We start from the raw sequence: 22065 nt of genomic DNA on the forward strand, positions 1-22065 counted from the left end.
TAGGAACCTGACAGGGAGAGCCAGGGAAGGACCGTCACAGACCCCCCACTGGGAGTGGCAGGCTTATGTAGGAAATGTTTTCGAACATAATCTCTGACTCCTTCGTAATTCCTGTCTTTGCCCTGTCCATTTCTCGCGGCAATGGGAATGAGGAGACAGGGGATGCGCATCCAACGGCTCATCTGAAGACACCTGCTCCCGAGCAACGGGCTCGAGGTCAGGGGGCGGTGCCACACTGGAATCCTCCTGGGAACTGCTTGGCAAGGGAGGAGCTGGCACTGTCTCTGAAGTTTCCCCCCACAAGTCCTCTGCATCAACTGGGGGCGGTGCGCTCGGCTCCTCGGAAAGGGCATTACTCGTGGGAACTGGCTGGAGAGCAGGCTGCCCCCCTCCCGCACGATCCTGCTCAGACACAACAATCCCCAACTCTGCTTCTTCTGGCTGCGGAGGCGCCTGAAACTCATGCCTTCCCCCTTCCTGTCCCTTCTGAGTTGGCTGCAGCGCAACACACATGAAATCAAAGTCTGGTGTGGGTGTGGTCCCCTGTTTAGGCAAGCCAAGTAGCTGTGAGTCTGGCTTTTAGAACACTCACAGTTGGTTTTTACTGAGCATGCCCGACATTATCATTCAGTTCAATGCAAAATGTATTAAATTAATTAAAAATCAGCCAGGTATTTTTTTTTTAACTTTTAAACTGCAGAAGATGGAGGTCAGAGTATGGGGCAAGGTTAGTAACAGGATTACAGGTCCTCTGTGAACATGGCTGATTTTTAATGAATTTCAACAGACTATAAGAACTCTCAGAGAAAAATGTCCAGAAGGGGTCTGGGTTTTTTCTCTCTCTCTTTAGACTTTGAACTCTCAATTCTTTCTGACTGTTTTGTTTATCGCCATGAAAATTGAGAGGGTTGTTAAGCAAGCATTTCTGAGTTGTGTCTCACTCAAGGGAGCAGAAACTATGCCCACCAGGCTCTCTCCCGGGGATATAGAAACCACTTTTTCCAATGTAGTAGGCAATGACACTTCCTCATCTCTCAACTGAGGAACAAAAACCATTCAAATCTCAAATATTCACCTTAAGAAGGGCAGGCTTTCAATCACAACAGCTTGTTGGCTTCTCTTCTCTCTCCAGCACTTGCAGCTGGATTTTTCTTGGCGGGTGATGGATTCCAGACCCCAAGATGACTCCAAGTGCGACTCTAAGTGCACACTTAGAGTCGCACTTTGTGCGATGCTGAGGCGCTGCCTGAGGCAGCCCCTCCCCTTTATGTACCTGGAGCAGAAGAAAAGGATATGGCAAAGTTGTGGGCAAATGGCAACAGCTGCAGCAGCACACAGAGTCCTTCCGAACAAATACACATTGAAAGCTCCATTCTTGTTTTGCAAGGATTGGGGAGAATTTCCTTTATTTAAAATTTGAAATGAAAATTATTGGTTTGTGGCTATCTTTTATACAGCCAAATTTCAAATATTTTATATTTTGCTATGTAAACCATTAGGAACTTTTTGTTGAAAAGCAGTATATAAATGTTTTTACTACTACTAATGTTTTTGGCAGGACTCTATATTCATTGTATGCTCAAAATACTCTGAAGTTCAGACCAATCTTGCTCCACACCAAGGTTCTGTTCTTTCTAGGGACATATTAAATACTCTAAAGATAGAATACATCATTCCTATTTACTTGCTGATCTTCAATTTACTACTCAGCGTAAGCATAGGCTTGGGTGTCTTCAGGTACTTCGAACTTGTGCAGGAATATAGTCTGGTGTTGTAAACGATTCTATGACAGCACTGCGAGCTTTAAAGCTAATTAGCTAAGATTATTAACTGAACTGATATTGAAAACTTGATTTCTACCTATGTTGCAGGTGGTAGTGTTCATTTCACATTTCCTAATTGTTGCTAAGACAATCTTTTAGTCACAATATTGCTTTTAATTGACTGATTGTGTATTGTTATTTTTTTGTAAGCTGCCCTGAGGGCAGGATATATATCCTCTAAATAAATAAGTAAATAAATAAATATTCCAAAATGTTGGAAGCTAGAGTCTAGACATTTAAGGCTGAAAATGTAAGTAAAAAAAAAAAAGATTCCTCACATCCTCCTTCAGTTTTTGGTGGTAATTGCTAGGCACAAAAACAAAACAACTGGACAATGCAACCATTAATATGTTTAATTTGCATAATTAACAAATAATTAACATAATATGCAGATAAGCTTGCCTGGATTTCTGAAACTGGAATATGGCAACCCTATGGTCATTCAAGTATCAGATTTTTTTTTAGCTTATTACTGTAGGCAACATTTCAAATATTTCTAGGTTATTCAAGAACTGTTCCTTTAGAAATAGATATTATTGCTGCAGATTGCATAGGATCCCCATAACTTGTTTTTAAACATGAATATTTTGGGGGTCTCCCCTTTCTGGTTCTCAGTTCATAAACCAGTTACCTTAGAAGAAATGCACCACAACTTGGATTTTTGTGACATTTTGGTAATTGGAGCAGAACTGAACCCCATGCATGAGTGTTTGGAACTGGATCGAAAGGAACTTCAAGGAAAGCACTTAGATGCTACGAACTCCACAGCAGGGTATTCAATATATGGTATGTTTAATTTCTTCATCTTTTTTTCCCTTTTAAATCTATTTTCTAAGTTTAAAATTAAATGGCTATGTTGTGCTTTAGAAATTATAGACTTCTGTTTAAGGAAAGAGTATAATTCATTAGCATGACAACACTTTGGGTCCAAGTATTTAAGTATTTGTTCTCTGAAGGATGTGGCATCCTGCTTGGGGGGGGGAGAATCCGCCTCCCTTTGGATGTTAATGCTGTAGTTATTGCTGACTTTCAAAAGTGAACAAGTAAATTCTTTACATTTTCAGTGCTTTTTAAACCAAAGTTATTATAAAATACCTGACATTTCTCAACATGGTTAATACAGTACTTAATGAAAGAAATGACATTTACAATTTGAATGATAGTCTGATAGGCCCTAAATATGTCTGTTTTATTCAAAATTATCTTATGAATTGACATTTTTATATTTCTATGAAGAGATGCCACCCCAAAGAAGGTTATTAGTCTTCATTAGTCACTTTCTTTTGTAGTGGAGAAGCATAACTTTTGTTCTATCCACACTGAGGAATATATAGCCTTTCCTGCACTAGTAGATGATGGACATGTAGAATGTGCCTTGATAATAGCCCTCTTTCAGACGTTTGGAGCAAACAGATGTGGTCTCAAAGAGGGGAGGAGGCACATGTGTAAGGTCTGTCCCCAGCATCTTCATATCCTCATATCCACTGGCTCCACTTCAGATCTTCCTGTGTTGAGAGGCAAGATCTGAAGTGGGATTTTCAAGAAAAATTTTCAACCATAGGGGCTGTTTTCAGTATATTCAGTTGAACCTGCTTAGAATCTCCCTTCAGATCTTCCTTCTCAATCTGGGAACGTTTGTGTGTGTGCCACACTTTCCCCACTTTTAGTCCACTTTCATTCTGGAAAATGTCTGAATAGGCTAATGATGTCATAGTGCAAAAATGGAGAAAACAAACATTGATTTTCAGTGCCTCTTGTGAAACCATCCTTATTGGTTCATTGTTAGTGATGATGTGTCTGTTCATTCCCATTATAATTTCCAAATATATAACCATTTTCTTACATACTATGATCTGACCCACAAGTTTTTAATGCCATATTTTACATTCACATTATTAACAGAACAATCTTACTCATGGGAAGCCAAAGGAAGGGGTGGTGGTGGGAAGGTCCGGGCCAGCTGAATGGGCTGGAAAGTAAAAGCCGGCTCTCACAAATACCCCTGCTGGGGAGTAAGTACTCCCCATAGACTTCCATTGAAATTATTTTCTTAGACCAACCTTTACTTGGTGTAACTTTGGCCTCGATCTGGACCCTCAGAAGTGCTCCAAATGGGAGTCCCCCACAGCGTCTCCTTGGACAGGCCCCCAGAACGCCCCATTTTGGGGCCTTGCGCCAGCTTCCGCCAGCACCCCTCCTGCCAGGCAGGGCTTCCTCAGCAGACCACAGGTTAGCCAGCAGGATTCCAGCTCTGCCACAACTGAGAAGCTTCTGCTGGTGGAGCCCAATGGAGTCTGGCTGAGCCAGGACCCTGCTGGCTGAGCCAGGACTCTGCTGGCTCAGCCAGGGGTCCGTCATATCCAACTCCCCTCAGCCCAGTGTAAATACGAGTTGGATTGCACCCTAAGCTACATATTTGCCACAAGCCATGGCTATTTTTTTTTAAGGCTATCCTCTTTGCAGTGCTTATTAGTGTTGTGTTACTTCTTCAGGTGTGGACACAATGAGAAATTATGCACAGGTCTTGCGACAGGTTCGTTATCGTAATTGGCACACATCTTCCATCCTTGATAGAAAGTTTAGAATAAAGTGCTCAGAGCTGAATGGACGTTACACCAGCAATGAATTTAATTTAGAGGTAAGCTTGTTGACCTTTGTATCCATGTCAGAAAAGTCCACATATTCTCCCTGACTACTATCTACAATCCTGCATTTAAGTAGTGTGACATTTGTTTATTTCTAAAATGTATACTCTATACTTTCAATGGATTCCCAGGACCCACTTCAGATGTAACATTGTCCAGTGGGCTGGCACTTCCTCCCCCACCTCACACACATACAGCCCATAGTTAGCCAAGCTATGGTTCAGGAATACATAAAATGGCATAACCAGGGTTAGTGCACAACATAATTAGGTTCTAAACCATGGATTAAAACCAGGTTTTTGTCAGTTGTGTTCATGCAAGCAAATGTTTACCATAGAGAATATTGCTTCTGTCAACCTGATGATAAGCTTTCCCTAGTGTTTGCTTCTTATATGTGTCTGGTATGTAACTCTATGCACTTGACACATTATGGGTTGTATCTGAAGCATGGCTGCTTTCTCTGCACTGATTATCTGAAGCGTTGCAGGTGGCTGTAAAGCACTGAGTCAAGCATCGCCAGTCTAAAAGCTTTATATTTCTTACAGTAGTGTAGTGGCAAAATCAGAAGTGCAGGGTCCCTTCATGATAGTCAGAGCCATGCCCCTCCTTCTTTTTTTTGCTGCTGGGTTGAGAATGAAATCCTTGTTAATCCTTCTCCCACGACAACAGACATCCCTAGGAGCCAATAAGCATGAAAGATGAGAGTGTTAACTACTAAAAAGTCTTCTCAGTGGCTGACTCAACTCCTTTCACTCTGATTGGCTCCAATCAGCAACAAAGGACAATGAAACATGTTAGAAGACTCTTCTCAGTGGCTAACATGGTTTGTGTTGATTGATTCATAGGATGCTGGAGACATAGGGACCCTGCTGGGACCCTGCTTGCAAAAAAGTATGGGGTCTAAGACCCCCTGAGACCCTGGACGATTACACCACTGCTTTCTTTTCTGTTCTTGCGTACAATCCTGTTTCAAATGCCCTACTCAACTCCAGCAGCAGGCACAAGGTTATTTCCCACCCCTATAAACTGAATTTCATGCTGACAAAAGTGAGCCTTTGTCGCAGTATGAGAGCTTTCTAGTGCATGAGCAACCACAGCATGTTAAAACTCTCAGTCTTGTGCCAGCTCTAAACCATGAACTTGACCACTTGTGGTCACCCATGCCAATTAAACTTTTGACATGTCTGATTCCAGTGTGTAGATTAGATATTAAGTGATATCTATTAAAATGGTAGAACTATAATGAGATCAAAAGTATGAGAACCCAATTCTTTGTAACTATACTTTGTAGCACTTCTATACATCATAGGAACTTTCCACCAGCAACTGCATCAATCTTGTTGTGTAATGTATGTTCCCAGTTTGTGTAATGTCTGTTCCCAATGTCAGGATGAGGGAATTTGAGAACAGTATATAGAATTGGACTCTTAGGTGACCAATTTGATGTTGAATAGAAAAGCAGGGAACATGAATATAAGTTACCTCAGAGGAAATGGGTGTACATGGAATGTGTGCTATTTATTCCTCAGATATTACCTGATAAATATAATTTTAGATATTTATTAACTATGAAAGTGAATTTCATATAAGTTTCAAAGACAGTATATCTGATTATCAAGTAGTTTAATTCTTGGAATGTAAGTCCAGAGGAGGAAATAATTTATCTCTTCCATATCATCATGGTAATGGGGACTTAGAAGCCTCCATGAAGCCTGTAATCATTCTGATCTGGATGGAACCCACTCTGCACCCCAATTAACTGGCTAGACATGGTGGTGGCGAGGATCCCATCTAGGGAAGAGCGTAGCTGGAAGGCTTGGACACTTCTGCTCATGCATGACACATCTGAAACATCTCGGAATGATAGAAACTGTAATTTTATGACATATTTTATTATCCAGTTGTAGAGAATTCTTCATACCAGGGTACCACTATGTTTATAATTAGCTTTTTTCCCTTCATCATACTAAACTGCTCTATCCAAGTTTGTTTTTTACACCTCTCTGTCTCTCAGCTTTCCGCACTCTGTGTAGATAGCTTCTCGCTCCAAGAGCAACAGCTGCTGATTGTTGCAGCCCTTGTCAGAGACATTATCCAGCATATAAGTGAAATTGGGCAGGGATGAGAGCAGGCAGATGGGACAGAAAACAACTAGAAGACAGAACTAAAATTGCATTCTTTTCTTGATCTTTCTTTCATCCTTTGGGGAGGTGAAACAGCATTTTAGTCTTACTAAGTACTCACAGCATCCTCTCCTTTGTAAATAAAAGTGTAGAGGGATTTTCTATCACTGTATCAGGAGTTTCTACTAGTGGACTTAAGAACAATAAGTGTGCCATTTATATCTCCTCTCACTGTGATGTCTGTGCTCTGCTTGCTATAAGTGGGTGTCAATTGCTCCTTACAGAGCCATCCCGTATTTTGCTTTAACAGCATCTCCATTTCACAGTGGCACTGGCACATGACCACTTCTTCAGCACTCTTCCCTGCTAGTCTTTCTTCTATCATTGCTATCCAACCTGCTTTCTAGAATGCCCTCCTTTTCTTTAAGTCATCCTGTATATACTAATAGTGATCTCGTTTTTTAGTCCCTATACTTTGATAGCCAAAACAGCACATCCACACACAAGAGGGAGTTATTAGCAGACTTGAGGAAACCCCAAGGTTTGCAGAGGTGCAAACATATTGGGGGGAAACCCTAAGGGAGGGGGCTCCAAAATCAGCCCAATAAGGGCTGAGCACGCACAGCAGGCATGGAATGCCGACTGACTGCTGTGAGGTTTGGGGAGGAGATAAATGTATTATTATTATTATCTATTTATTTATTTATTATTTTCTTTTATTTATACCCCGCCCTTCCTTCCAGCAGGAGCCCAGGGCGGCAAACAGAAACACTAAAAACACTTTAAAACATCATTAAAAGACCTTAAAATACATTAAAACAAAACAACATTAAAAACTTTAAAAAAACTTTAAAAACACCTTTTTAAAAGGGTTAAAGATATTAAAACACATATTACAAGCAATTCTAACACAGATGCAGACTGGGATAGGTCTCAACTTAAAAGGCTTGTTGGAAGAGGAAAGTCTTCAAAAGGTGCCGAAAAGATAACAGACATGGTGCCTGTCTAATATGTAACGGTAGGGAATTCCACAGGGTAGGTGCCGCCACACTAAAGGTCCGTTTCCTATGTTGTGGAGAATGGACCTCCTGATAAGATGATATCTACAGGAGGCCCTCACCTGCAGAGTGCAGTGATCGACTGGGTATATAAGGGGTAAGACGGTCTTTCAGGTATCCTGGTCCCAAGCTGTATAGGGCTTTGTACACCAGAACTAGAACCTTGAACTTGGCCCGGTAGCAAATGGGCAGGCAGTGCAGTTCTTTCAGCAGCAGGATGACATGTTGGTGATACCCTGCCCCAGTGAGCAGTCTCGCCGCTGCATTCTGCACTGGCTTCAGCTTCTGGACCACCCTCAAGGGCAGCCCCACATATAGCGCATTACAGTAATCCAGCCTAGAGGTTACCAGTGCATGGACAACAGTGGTCAGGCTATCCCGGTCCAGAAACGGCCACAGCTGTCTTATCAGCCGAAGCTGGTAAAAGGCACTCCTAGCCACAGAGATCATCTGGGCCTCTAGAGACAAAGATGGATCCAGGAGCACCCCTAGACTACAGACCTGCTCTTTCAGAGGGAGTACAACCCCGTCCAAAGCAGGCAACTGACCAATTATCCAAACTTGGGAACCCACAACCCACAGCTCCTCCGTCTTGCTAGGATTCAGACTCACTTTATTGGCCCTCATCCACCCACCACCGAGTCCAAGCACCAGTCCAGGGCTTGCACGGCCTCTCCTGATTCAGATGTTATGGAGAAGTAGAGCTCAGTGTCATCAGCATACTGCTGACACCTCGCCCCAAAGCTCCTGATGACTGCTCCCAAGGGCTTCATATAGACTGCATGGGGGACACCCCACAGCACAACTGCCAGGGGGCCGAAAGACAGTCACCCAATGCTATTCTCTGAGAGCGACCTTGGAGATAGGATCGGAACCACTGTAAAACAGTTCCTCCAATACCCAGCTCACCAAGTCAGCCCAGAAGGATACCATGGTCAATGGTATCAAAACCCGCTGAGAGATCAAGTAAGAATAACGGGGTCGCACTCCGCCTGTCCTTCTCCTGATAAAGGTCATCCATCAGGGCAACCAAGACTGATTCAGTCCCATAACCAGGCCTGAACCCAGACTGGGATGGGTCAAAGTAATCTGTTTCATCCAAGAGTACTTGCAGTTGCTGTGCCACAACCCTCTCAATCACCTTCCCTAAAAAGGGGGTATTTGCAACTGGTCAGTAGTTGACACAAACCAATGGGTCCAGGGTGGGCTTTTTCAGGAGTGGTCAGATCACCGCCTCCTTTAAGGCACTCGGAACCACTCCCTCCTGCAATGATGCGTTGACCACACTCTGGATCCACTCAGTCAAACCCCCTTGGCAAGCTTTGATAAGCCAAGAAGGGCAAGGGTCGAGAAGAAACGTTGCTGGCCGCATCATCGCAAGCACCTTGTCCACGTCATCAGGCCGCATCAACTGAAACCGTTCCCAAGAAGTTGCAGCATACTTTGCAGTGGACACCTCATTGGGGACTACAGTAAATGTGGAGGGGGCATCAAGACTGCTACGGAGGCGAGCGACTTTACCCTCAAAGTGCCTTGCAAACAATTCACAGTGGGCCTCCGAAGGGTCTAAAACTCCATTTCCTGGAGTTGATGTCAACAGACTACTGACAATATGGAAAAGCTCCACCGGACGGCTACTTGAGGATGCGATGGAGGCAGAGAAGTGGGCCTTCTTCACTGCCCTCACCGCCACACAGTAGGCACGGTTGTGATGTTTTACTCGTGCCCGATCAGCCTCACAGCACATCTTTCGCCACTTGCGCTCTAGCCATCGTCCAGCCTGTTTCATTGCCCTTAGCTCACTGGTGTACTAAGGTGCAGACCGGGCTCCACAATGCTGGAGAGGGCGCTGGGGGGCAACGGTGTCAAGAGCCCGATGTGCCTCACTGTTCCACAGTGTGACAAGGGCTTCAACAGGGTCACTTGCTCTATCTACTGGGAACTCCCCCAGGGCATTCAGGAATCCAGTGGATTCCATTAGGCTCCGGGGCGGACCATCTTAATCTGTCCACCACCCCTGCAGGGAAGGATCGGAGCCATAAGTCTGAACTTCACCAGGAAGTGATCTGACCATGAAAATTGGGTGACATCCACCACCCCCATATCCAGACCACCCCTTCCTCCATCTGGAGCAAAAACCAAGTCAAGGGTGTGTCCTGCCTTATGCGTTGGGCCAGTAACAACTTGAGACAGCCTCATGGTCGTCATGGAGCCCATGAAGTCCCGAGCCAGAACACTAGAGGCAGCCTCAGCATGGACATTGAAGTCACCCAGCACTATTGTTCTGGGCTCCTCCAACACCACAACCGAGATGGCCTCCACCAGCTCAGTCAGAGAAGCTGCTGGGCAGCACGGTGGATGGTATACCAGCAGCAACCATAGTTCCTGTCTCCTTGGCCCGACACCAGGTGCAGACCCTCACAGCCAGCTCCAAGACAAAGTGGTTTCCTGGTGACAGAGATGGAAGTTCTGTAGACCACAGCAACTCCTCCCTTCTGTTCCTGCAGCCTGTGCTGGTGTTGCATTGAGTATCCAGGTGGGCAAAGCTGGGTCAGATCAACTCTTCCCAGCTCACCCACCCAGGTCTCAGTAATGCACACCAAATCAGCACCTTCATACACAATCAAATCGTGGATGAGAGTGGTCTTATTGTGTACCGATCTGGCATTAAACAACAACACACACAGGCCAGTGGGCACAGCAGATGAGCAATGCGGAACCCATCCATGAGAGGGGCAGCAGCAAGGAACAAGGCGCAGATAGCCTTGCCCTCATCTATGGTAATTCACCACATCCCCATGGCTATATTTCCCTCTACCCATGATCACTGAAATTGGGGTTGCATCACCCATGTTCCTCCGTACTAAGACTCCTCCTAGGGCTCATCCAGACGACTGCAAAATGTGTGACATGACCGCTTTGTGGTCATTATTTTTCGGTCGTCCTGATGACGCCGAGTGTAAAAGCGCGTTTTCGCGCGGTTAAATCCGCTTTCGCACAACCGCGGAAAATGCTATACACTTTTTAAAAGCGTGAATCATCCGTAGTTCCTTCGGCCGCTCGGACGCAATACTGTGGATTTAAGAGATGACGCTGTTGCATGGGCGGTCCTGGGGCGGTTCCCCAGTCCCCCTCCTCTTTTCCAGCCAATCCCGTCCTTTGCACGTTTGCGCTTGTGTGGAAACGTCGCCCGGGAAAACGTGGGCAATCAGTGCTGTTGGATATACTGCGCAGGTGCGGAAATGCAGGTTTGCGCAGAAGCAGGAAGTCACATGTGAAGGGAACCGCTGCTGCATTACTTTCCAAAGTATATGGGAATTGAGACGTTCGTGTATATAAAAAGGAGTGTAACAGGGCTGTTTAACCGTTTTGGATTAACGTGATTGCAGAAATGCAAGAAAGCATATTTGTGAAAGCAGCAGAAGGAAGGGAAAACTGGAAGGGGAAACACAAATCACTTTTGCGCCCCAATTATGATGTACTTGCTGGGGCCTATAAATGGCTGCAATAGGGAGTGTTTGTCAAGCCGAAAAGGGAAATATCCAAGAAGCCACTTGCTAAATGGAGTAACTATTCTGGTTTACCACGAATGCGCATTTCTGCGAGACTTGCCAAGCAGATATGCTGCTATAGGTGCTCTGTCACAGAGCTATAGCCTTTCACCCATAGCAACGGAATTAGCTGCAATCCTGACTTATGGCTAACTGTAACCAGAGGGAGTGTTTGGCAAGCCAAAAAGGGAAATATCCAAGAAGCCGCTTGCTAAATGGAGTAACTATTCTGGTTTACCACGAATGCGCATTTCTGCGAGACTTGCCAAGCAGATATGCTGCTATAGGTGCTCTGTCACAGAGCTATAGCCTTTCACCCATAGCAACGGAATTAGCTGCAATCCTGACTTATGGCTAACTTTAACCACAGGGAGTGTTTGGCAAGCCAAAAAGGGAAATATCCAAGAAGCTTCTTGCTAAATGGAGTAACTTTTCTGCTTTACCACGAATGCGCATTTCTGCGAGACTTGCCAAGCAGATATGCTGCTATAGGTGCTCTGTCACAGAGCTATAGCCTTTCGCCCATAGCAACGGAATTAGCTGCGATCCTGACTTATGGCTAACTTTAACCACAGGGAGTGTTTGGCAAGCTGAAACAGGAAATATCCAAGAACTCGCTTGCCAAATGGAATAACTATTCTGGTTTACCACGAATGTGCAGTTCTGCAAGACTTGCCAAGCAGACATGGTGTTGTAGAGTGGGGGACACTGTAACCATAGGTGTTGTTTGTGTGAGATGAGAAGCTGGGTGGGCTGTGGTGTGTTTTTCTCCTTTGTAGCTGTGCAGCCTCGTAAGCCGCTTCCCGCTCTTGGGGCATCCCCCATCCCCAGATGAGTGGCTGGACAGCTTCCCCCCTCTCTGCTCATCAGCTGTGAATCGGGTTTGTGTGAGGTACTTTGGCGGGAGGTTTGAATCCCCTGAGTGAATTCCTTGTGCTGCCCGATTCCGGCTCATTAGCTGTGAAGCAGGCGTGCTCACGGCTTTTAGGGGGGAGGTGCGAATCCCCTGCCTGAGTGGGTTCTTTGTGCTGCCCGCTGCCCTTTCATCAGCCACCTATGATTTTGCCCAGGGCCCCACAGGCTACGGGAGGACTCGTGGCCTGTCCTCCAAATTCGGTTTGGGCCATGACCGCCAGCTTATGCAAACAGGAGCCCCCTCACCTCCGCTAACTCCATTGCGCCCACAGGAAATTCAAACTTTCGCGCTTCCGCGTTCAAGCATGCATGCGCAGAACTGATAGCAGTGGAAGGGGAGAGGGGAGCAGACGTCATATTTTCCCAACGAATTGGATGTGTCGTGGGCATGGATAGGAAAAAAGCGAGAAGATGCCGCATGTTCGGGCTGCATGTGCGGCCGGTAAAAAAGCGTGTTTTTAATATCAGCAAAAAGCGGGAAAGGAGTGGGAAAAGGGGCAAGTGAGGACTCTCAGCTGACAGAGCGGGTATGGAAAACCTGGATTATCCCGCTCCGTCTGGATGAGCCCCTAAACAGCTGATATGGACCCAACACAAGCCCCACCAACAAAGCCAGATGGAGCCAATTATCCCAGAAGACCTCTGCGAGAATTGGGAACAGTCATGCCCATTCTAACTTTTTCACACAGGTCCCATATACTCCCCCTCCTGTCTCACACCCAGGGAGGGCCAGCCTTCTGCCAGTTACAGACTCTCACTCTGAAGGCATCTGGCGACTTTCTCCTACCATTCAGTTCACTGCACAGGCTCTCACCCTGTGCAGGAACTACAGATGCACCTCACGCCCTCCCCACCACCAATCTCCTCTAGATTGGTTTAACAGAAAATTAAAATAAACAAAAAAGGAAAATAATAGAAGGGGGGTAGTGCCCTCACCCTCAGGACTCCCTAAGGGGATCCCCAAGGGGCAATCTCCTTTGGTGTTGCCCCTTCAGTGGTGACCCCGCCAGCGGCAGACCCGCTTCCCAAGGGCAGCTGGGCTTTTATGCCTCCTGACCCAGCCATCAGCTGCTGCAAGAGGCTGCAAGATTAACTGCAGCCTCTCTCTGGAGCCAGGGTCAGGCAGGGGGTCCCAGTCCTTGTAGCACTTACCAAGGACTTCAGCTGTCTTGAGAGACAGCACCCCAAAGGAGCAAGCATTATTATTATTATTATAGTTTATTTATACCCCGCCTTATGGCCGAAAGGCCCTCAAGGTGGCTTACAAGAAAAACACAAATATAGAAATACATCAATAAAACAATACAATTTACAAAAATTAAATAACAAATAACGTCATTAAAAAACAGCGATTACAACAGCAATTGTTGTTAATCAATCAATCAAACAAACAACTGCTTAATGCCAAAACAGGCTTTGAAGTGGTTTACAAAGTATATAAACCAAATTCTACAAACATTAAAATATAAATACAGTATAATTAATATACACAATAAAACAGCACCATTACAATTGCATCAGTTATAAACACGAGACTCTGGTCAAGAAATCAAGGGAATGTCTGTATAAACAGGCACATTTTCAAATACCATCGGAATGCCAGTACAGATGGAGCCACTTACATTTCAGCAGGGACTGCATTCCAGAACACCAGTGCTACCAGGGCATAGATGGTGTCAGGGGCCCTGCAGAGTGTTCTTGGAGTGATCTGGAAGGAGAAGAGAACTGGGACCCAGGAGAGGCAACCAGTGGATTGCAACAGGAGTAGGTTTGGGCTCTTTAGACAGTGGCAGCACAGCCCCCTCAGTCCCAGTTCCTCCTGAAGAATCAATGCTGTTGGACAGTGAGCCAGCCCCTGTTCCTCCCCTTCACCTTCCCACATCACTCCTGCCGCTGCTGTCACCTCCGCTAGCGGAAGGGCAATCAGAGGCTGGACCAGAGGCAATGTCCGAAGAGGAGGTGCCTCATCTGTCTTCACCCCCATCACCAAGGATGCACCAGGTGATCCATAGATGGGCGCAAATAACACCCATTCATCACCTGGTTCATAGGAGTGCCAGCTTGTTAGTTCAGAGACACTTTCCTCATGCAAACAGAGAGAACTCACCCTAAACTTTCTAGAGGGGTCTGGAGAAGCATATCTAATTGCTGCAACAATGTCTTAGCTTGAGTAGCCATGCTTTGTACTGCTGTGTAGGGATGCAGAATCCTGTGTAAACTGTAAGGTGATTTATGAAACACTCCAAGCTGACATTCCACATTAAACGTAATGGAGAAAAACACACATGAGTCTGAGTCTGTATCCAGCTGGGTTGGCCAGGATGGATGGATGGAATCTGAACAGGACCACTCCAAACGGCAATATTTTGTCCCTGACCCTGTTCCCTTTCCTTTTACGAAGAATTAGACTATTCCCTCTTCCTAAGATGGGAAAGTCATCCTGTTGTTTCCTACTAAGTGTGTAAGTCATTATATGAGATCAGCACCCAAAATGTTGAGAATCCTGAAGACTACCTCAATAACAAAGAAAGTTGGAGGAGTTAATAATCACACATAAAGTGAAGGATGAGCTACTATTTGCCTTTCTCCATTTATTGTTTATCTCTTCTTATTTTTCATCTTAGTGGAGGGTTTTGCAGGGTTGTACAAACATGCCTTACTTCATTCCGATAATCAATTGCACTTTCATGTGCTATTTTCTGTTCTGCTGCAAGTGGTTTATTTGTGTTCCGTTTCATTGTTCAATGATGTCAAAATATATGTATTTTAATGTATTTATTACGTAGCACACAATAGACATACATGTCTTAGCCATTAGCTGACATTTCATTGCCTTCCAGGTGTGTTCTTTTTCAAAGTTAATGAAATGGCAAATGGCCCATCACAAAGCCATCTATGGCTGCAAACCTTATCATATCTACTGAGGAAGAAAGTGCCATTGAATTCAGTAGCACTTACTCCTAGGTAAATGGGGTTTGGATTGCAGCCACTCTAATTGTGGGTTTTGCTGTCATATAATGGGTGTAATATCAGGTATACTCAAACTCTGGTGTGTAGGAAGGATAGGATTTCAATGTTAAAAAACCGAATAGTTCAAAGTAAAGAGAATTGTCATTTAGGCTGACTGTGGGACAAGATTCGTTGCTCTTTTAAAATCGACAAAGAACTAGAATATTGCCCAGGTTGTTGTTTCTCTTGTTGGTCATGAAAAGAACAGGAAATAAAAAACTGATAGCATGCTATTATCAAATATTGCTCTGGGTGCAAGACTGTAGATAAGCCTTCCGCTGGAAGCAGAATATTTTACACGACTTGTAAATTTACAAGAATGTAAGATTGTGCAGAGGAGTTGGACCAGGTCATACCACCTCTTTGCTTCTGACAGACATGATGCCATAACATAGAAACTTAAGAAGCTGCTTTATACTGAGTCAGACCATTGGTCCATCTAACTCTGTATTGTCAACACTGGTAGCAGCTCTCCAGGGCTTCAGGCAGGAGTCTCTCCCAGCCCTACCTGGAGATGCTGGGGAGTGAACCTGGGATCTTTTGCATGCAAAGCAGATGTTCTACCGCTGAGCTATGGGCCTTCCCCAATAAAGTAACACTACTTTATTTACTACTTTTAAAATGTTTATGCCACCAAAACTATTTTTTGCCACATGTTGGGCCCAATCTTCTTATCAAGCCCTGAATTTACCCAGAGGAAGTAAACTGTTCAAACGTCTGATTGTTAACACTTCTACCAGAATTTTAGACAGAGTCATGCAAAATGCCTTACTTATTCATCTGTGATATTAATCCTCTTTTTTTTCTAGGTTAATATTCTACACAACTCCAACTCTAATACTATGGAATATGTAAATCACATGGTAATACAGCCACAGTTTCTCCAATCTGTCCATCACCCAGGGGAAAGCATAAACCATATCCATGGCTCAGGTATTACCTTTATGAAGAAGATAACTGCCTTGCTAGATCTGACTAAAATCTATCTAGTCAATCATTCTGATCCTTAGAGTAGCCAAATGTCACTGGGCTCTCACAAACAGGGTGCAATGATGATGGCCTCCCCTTGTTCTTGTCCCAGGTATTATCATTCAGGGGTTTACCTCTTCTGTACATTCTGCACATGAAGCTAATGTGAGCAATAGCCACTAACAGACTCACTTGCCTTTTTTTAGTTCTCCAAGTCGTGTGTGTGTCTGTGTGTGTGTGTGTGTGAGAGAGAGAGAGAGAGTTCACACTATGTAGGCATGCTGAGAGGAGGTTCCATGTGCAAAAGGCAGCTCAAATGTGTAACCTCCCTTGCAGATGAAATTGTATTATTTTTCACCAACTCGGTACTATGGAACTACCTGAAGGGAAATGTGATTGTTTTTGCTAGTTGCCATGGCTAACAGCAATGGGAGGTAAAAAAATCACAGTAAGAATTTTAAAACTGTTATATTCTGATAATGAATGTAATATCATTGTGTTGTGCCTTTCCATGTACAGCTGGATATCCATTCAGCAAACAGAAAGACAAGAATGTATGCATATATGTCTGTATAAATATGGTATAGGAAAGATATGTTAAATGACTCCATTTTTGTTTCATTTCAGTTCTTCCAAGTGTGGCTACTATAGTCATAATAATCTGTGTCAGTATCCTGGTCTTCATCATAGCTTTGGGGGTATACAGAATCCAATCAGTTTACCAACACAGCTCAAAGGAAAATGAAAGTAGTAAAGAAAATGAAATGGACTGGGATGATTCAGCTCTGACCATCACTGTCAATCCGATGGAGGTAACTAGGAAAACCATGATGCCCTATACAATCATGGTTTTTTGTTTGTTCGTTTTTGCATTTTTAATGGTGACTCATGTAGATACAAGGTTTATTCTAATGTGCAGCTAGACACATTTTGTGCAGTGTCAAAAATGTGCAGTGTGAAATAGATTTTTGTGCAGGTGAGCATATGGGATTTAATAGGGAGCTAGGTTGTTTCTTAAAAAAGAAGTAGATGAGAAAAGATAAAAAGAAATAGAAAATGAAGATAAACACTGGTTAGTCTCAAATCTTTATTACCTTATATTAATAATACATTATGGGACTAATTACTTGACTTGTTTGGGGGTGGGCAGTGTGCTGGCTGCTTGTGCATAGGGGAAAAAAATCTTAGAATAACCCCTGCATAGATGGTGTGGAAAAAAGGCACCTATATGTGTACAGCTATATGTGGATAGGCACACCATGCAATCTGAAACCCTGCACAATCAGAGTTCCAGATAGCGTGGAGCGCCTTTACAAACATGGGCATTTCTTTTAGATCTTCTGCAATACACGTAGAGGTCAGGAGACCAGGATGGTGGGTGTGCCAATCCTCTACTCAGCATCAGTGTTGAGGAACTTCTGAAAAAGGCTAGTGAGTTCTTTGAAAATCCTAAGATAATAGAAATATATATGAAGAAGGTTTGACTCTCCAATTTCCTACCCTCTCCATATTAACCTAAGTAGTTAATCTACCACAATCAGAGAGAAGGTGCAAGTATGCCTAAAAAGTGCTTCCAATATTATCTTGAACAGCATAATAGCTGCCGTGGTTGATTCCTTTCCATGCTGACTACTGTTGGAATGCCAAAATTATGTGGGAGAATCCCATGTTCTGGGTACAGGTTTGCTCCAGTTCTAAAGTTCCACAGGTGTTTGGAAAGGAGCTGAAGTAGGAGTTCATTCCACATGATCATGGAACTCCAATATTACTAAGCTGCATGGGAAGCAACTGCATGGCAGCAGTTTCCACACCACTAACACTGACACTGGAAAGGGCACCAAGATGCATCTGAACAAAATCCACCATTTAATTGCTCATATTAAAATACAGACTCTCCCCTTTGTTGATTGGAGCTCTTGTTAAATTGTAGTAGTAGTTGAAGTAGTTAGAATCTTCACTTGCAGATCTGTAGCTTCCTTAACACTAGGTTTGGATTCTCCAGACTAAGCTCCATATTTACGGAGGTCCCTCAAATTCCTACTGCATATACTTATATATGTATATACGGCTCAGGACCCAATATCATCTGGAATGCCTCTCCTGATATGAACCTACCCGGGCCATTTTCTCCTGAGGCTCTTCTCCATCTGCCTCTCTGAGGGAAGGGTGGTGACAAGAGTGAGGGCCTTTTCAGTTGTGGCTCCCCAGTGAGGTCTGCCTGGCACCTTCATTGACATCTTTGTGGTGTCAGGTAAAGATTTACCTTTTCCCAGGCATTTGATAGACTGAGATGATGTTGTCTGTTGTTAGTATGCTGCCATGTGGGGTCTTGTTGTTTTATAGTTTTGTTTTTATAGTATGATATATTTGTTCTTGTTTTAACATTGTTGTAAGTCGGATATCAAGCAATTAATAAATCTAATAAATCATTATCATCATCACAATATATGCTTTACTTAAGTCCATAATATATGTATTATGGATTAGGGACTGGCAAGAATTTCAGTTCAGTTCGCATTTCAAGCCACATCTTTCAAATTCACAATTTCCAAAACAATATGAGAACTGAAACACATCCATTCTTTGAAATCTGCACTTATTTGAATTTTGTGATGCAGTCTGCCAACCAAACAATGTTTACAAAAATGAATACGTTAGGAGAAAGTGTGCATAAAAATGAATAGATCAGTGAACATAAGTGCACACATGGTGTGCTGTAGGGGGACACAGCGTGAGGGCTTATTTAAGCCCACGCCACCCCCTCTGTCCTCCTCTTGCCACGTGATGCTCACCCCACCCTCCCGTTGCTATGGTGTGATCTGGGTTGCTTTGGGGCCAAGTAGGAATTTTTATCCTTCCCACCCTTGTTGGCAGGCAGGTTTTTTGCCTACTCCACACTGTGGTGGTGGGAGGAAATCAGGTTAGGGGGGTGTCGTGGTTAATAAGTTGTTTCTGCTAATTTGGCTAATTCGATAAGGTTAATTCCCAGAGTGGGTTTAGGCTGTCTGGTCACTTGTGCGGTAAGGTGCAGGAAGGGAAGTAGATAAGGACAGCTAGGTGGCCCCCTTAGGCACTTTTGGAGGTGATTTGTTGCTTTGTTTAACCCAGTTTACTGAATCCATGTATTATTTCAACCCTCGGCTGCAAATGCAATTATTGATATATTTTATTTATTTGGAATATGTTTAACTTCACCCATGTGCTCATAGAAACTATCATAACTAATATAATATATAAAATATAATATAACTATAACTATATAACAACTATAGCAACCGCCTGCTTATAGAGAGTTCCCGCACCTATGTTTCTCCTCTGCAGGTTAGTTAAAGGGGTTTGTTATAGTTTAATAAAGTGGCCCTTTGTTCAACACAGCTTGCTGTGTCCATGTCTTATTTCAACCCTCAGCTGCAACTGAATTTCAGATTAGAAAAATGAAAATATGAGAGAACCGAAACTGACAGCTCTTTCCATCCCTATTATAGGTGCAATTGGTTTGTGTTACTTTTGTTTACCCTGGCATTCTGGGATGATAGCTTGGTCTGAAACTATCCTGACTTTTTCCCACAGACCAGCTGGCTCAGAAAAGTTTGTTCACCAACAGCTCCTGATTGTGTGTTTCGATGAAAAAAAATGTTTTGAAATTGCTGATAAAGCCATGTGCTATTCACTGGATACTTCTGGGCAAATGGCTATGTTGGGGTCGCAGATCTGTACCAACAGAATGGGAATAGCATGAGATGATATTCTGTTTCAATAATTAGGAAAAATAATGGTATGTGATCTGAACACTGAATTGCTGAAGTTTTAATTCTAGTTACCCAGGTTTAGGAATTTGGGCAGATGTTTTTTTTGGTCCACATTTTTACAGTGGACCGACTCAATCCAGTCCTCCCAAACCTGCTTGTGGATCACAGTGCAACTTCCAGTTGACTACACACTTCACCTGATTTCACAATGCAATTTTGGTGCACAAAAATATGTATGTTATATCAAAGATGCAGATAAAACATCTGTTTCATGGATAAATGTATTGCAAAGCATTAACATGTGTTTTATGAAAAAAGTGCATACATAATGCATACAGTTTAAATGTGAACTTTTTATGTGTTCTTTTTTAAAAAAAAAAGTCTGTGCAACATGGGATGGAACAGAACTATGACTGCAACAGGATGGAATTAGGCTGTTCCATGAACTAAATCTAGCTAACAAGCACCCACATACCTGAAGGCTGAAACGTTCCTGACGTATCAGTAGTCATCACTGAAAAGTTCAAGTGGATGAAATACAGTTTCTGAAACCATCTTTGCCTGTATTTCAAGATGTTAAAAAAAGTTTATTTGTAGTTTGTTCCATTAAAAACATAAAATTAACAATAATAACAAAGAGCAATTATGTACATATTTTTGTATTTCAAGACTGAAGTCCAAATTGAACTGGTGGAGTTGTGTTTTTTTTCATGTGACTGCTCCATTCTCCTATAAAATGGGGTGGAGTGTATGTTCTCCCTTTCCCCCTATGTAATACTCCCTGTTTCAGGCAATTTTTTTCCAACCTATCCTGGCCCATTTCTGGTCTCAGCTGGGAAGGGAGAAAAGCACCTTGAACATTCAACTGTGAAGGATGTAAGTCACAAGGGGGGGAGTGCTCATTACCCCTCTCCCATGTACGTCTTTTAGTGTCCGAGTCAGACCTCTACTTCCACTTTATATGTGAACAGAGTGGACACATAAATGCAAGCTCCATTGTATCTGGTTTGGCCCCTACTTAGAGGGACAGAGAAGCTATTATTGTCAGTGAAAGTATTCATCAATATACAGTTCTTTTTCATCAATGTTAATTAAAGGAACCTCCTAGAAGACCATCTTATACTTACTGTACTTATAGTTTGATATTTCTTTTAAGATGAAGACCTATTATATTGGGAGAGCCAGGAGGGGAATTATTAGAAGTTCTCTGTCAGTCAGGTATTGGTGGATATTATTCAGCAGAATTGCTTTCTATAATTAATTATTTAAGCTGACCATGCTATTTTAGACAAGGCTTCAGGTCATATGTGATTGAATGACACCTCAATTACCTTTGTTTTGTAGCTGCATCCCTTAGCTTTCTCCCTTTTACAATGCGCATCACTTTCACTTATATGATAGATCTGTCTCCCTTACACTCCAGCATACTCCCAGTAGGGTTTTAGTTGCTGTCAAATTATGGTTGTGTATTGAAGCATTTGATAGCAGAATCCTAACTGCTTAGTACTTCATCTTGCTTTTAATACCAGGAAGCTTCTTCTCCCATTATCTTTTTAGCCTGTAGAAGTAAAATGTATTTTTCTCTTAAAGCAACTCCTTTTGTGTTTCTACACAATATAGAAATATGAACAACCTTGTCGTATAGAAGAAGAAAGTGAGGAGGAAGAGGAAGTAGAAGATGAAGATTCAACCAGTGCTGAGTCAGAAGAGAGTGAGGAGGAGGAGGAAGAGGAAGAAGCCATTGGGAATAAAGGAGACAAACAAAATGCATCCAGGCAAGATCAACTGGAGTGGGATGATTCAACACTACCCTACTAGAAACCCTTAATTCTCTTGCTCCTTTTGTATACACCAATACTGTGTATTTCTGAGTCAATCCTATTGCATCAACCCCATCTTGGATCTATGAATTAATTGGCAGGATTTAACTCCCTATTGACTACAGATGAGAGAACTGCATTGCTTGAATTTGATGTAGTATCAAATTGCTCCAGATAGTTATTGTGTGGGTAATGGCACCTGGCAAAGCACAGGGTACAACCATTTACGTCTCACCTAATAACACCAACCTCACAGCATCTATTACTTTCCACTTCTCCATTTCCACGAAACTCCATTATCTTCTAAATATGAATATGCAAAAATTCTGTTCACCAGTCTATAGAGGATACAGTTCAGCTTGCTTTTAAGAGTGAATTCTTAGAGTCCATGTAGACAAAACCC

General features: G+C 43.2%; 1 protein-coding gene across 1 annotated transcript in view; it reads left to right on the top strand.

Moving 5' to 3' along the window:
• CLSTN2 (calsyntenin 2) overlaps positions 1–21917 on the top strand; it is a 786289-nt gene extending 764372 nt beyond the window's left edge. Inside the window, exons 14-18 of the mRNA XM_061636759.1 lie at positions 2460–2609; positions 4316–4461; positions 15934–16057; positions 16721–16905; positions 21463–21917. Of these exons, the coding sequence (XP_061492743.1) occupies positions 2460–2609; positions 4316–4461; positions 15934–16057; positions 16721–16905; positions 21463–21660 (803 nt within the window). The 3' untranslated portion in view covers positions 21661–21917. The remainder of the gene's footprint in view (positions 1–2459; positions 2610–4315; positions 4462–15933; positions 16058–16720; positions 16906–21462) is intronic.
• The last annotated feature ends 148 nt before the right edge of the window (positions 21918–22065 follow it).

Source organism: Rhineura floridana, chromosome 7, assembly GCF_030035675.1.
Source record: "Rhineura floridana isolate rRhiFlo1 chromosome 7, rRhiFlo1.hap2, whole genome shotgun sequence".
In the NCBI taxonomy this organism is placed as follows: Eukaryota; Metazoa; Chordata; class Lepidosauria; order Squamata; family Rhineuridae; genus Rhineura; species Rhineura floridana.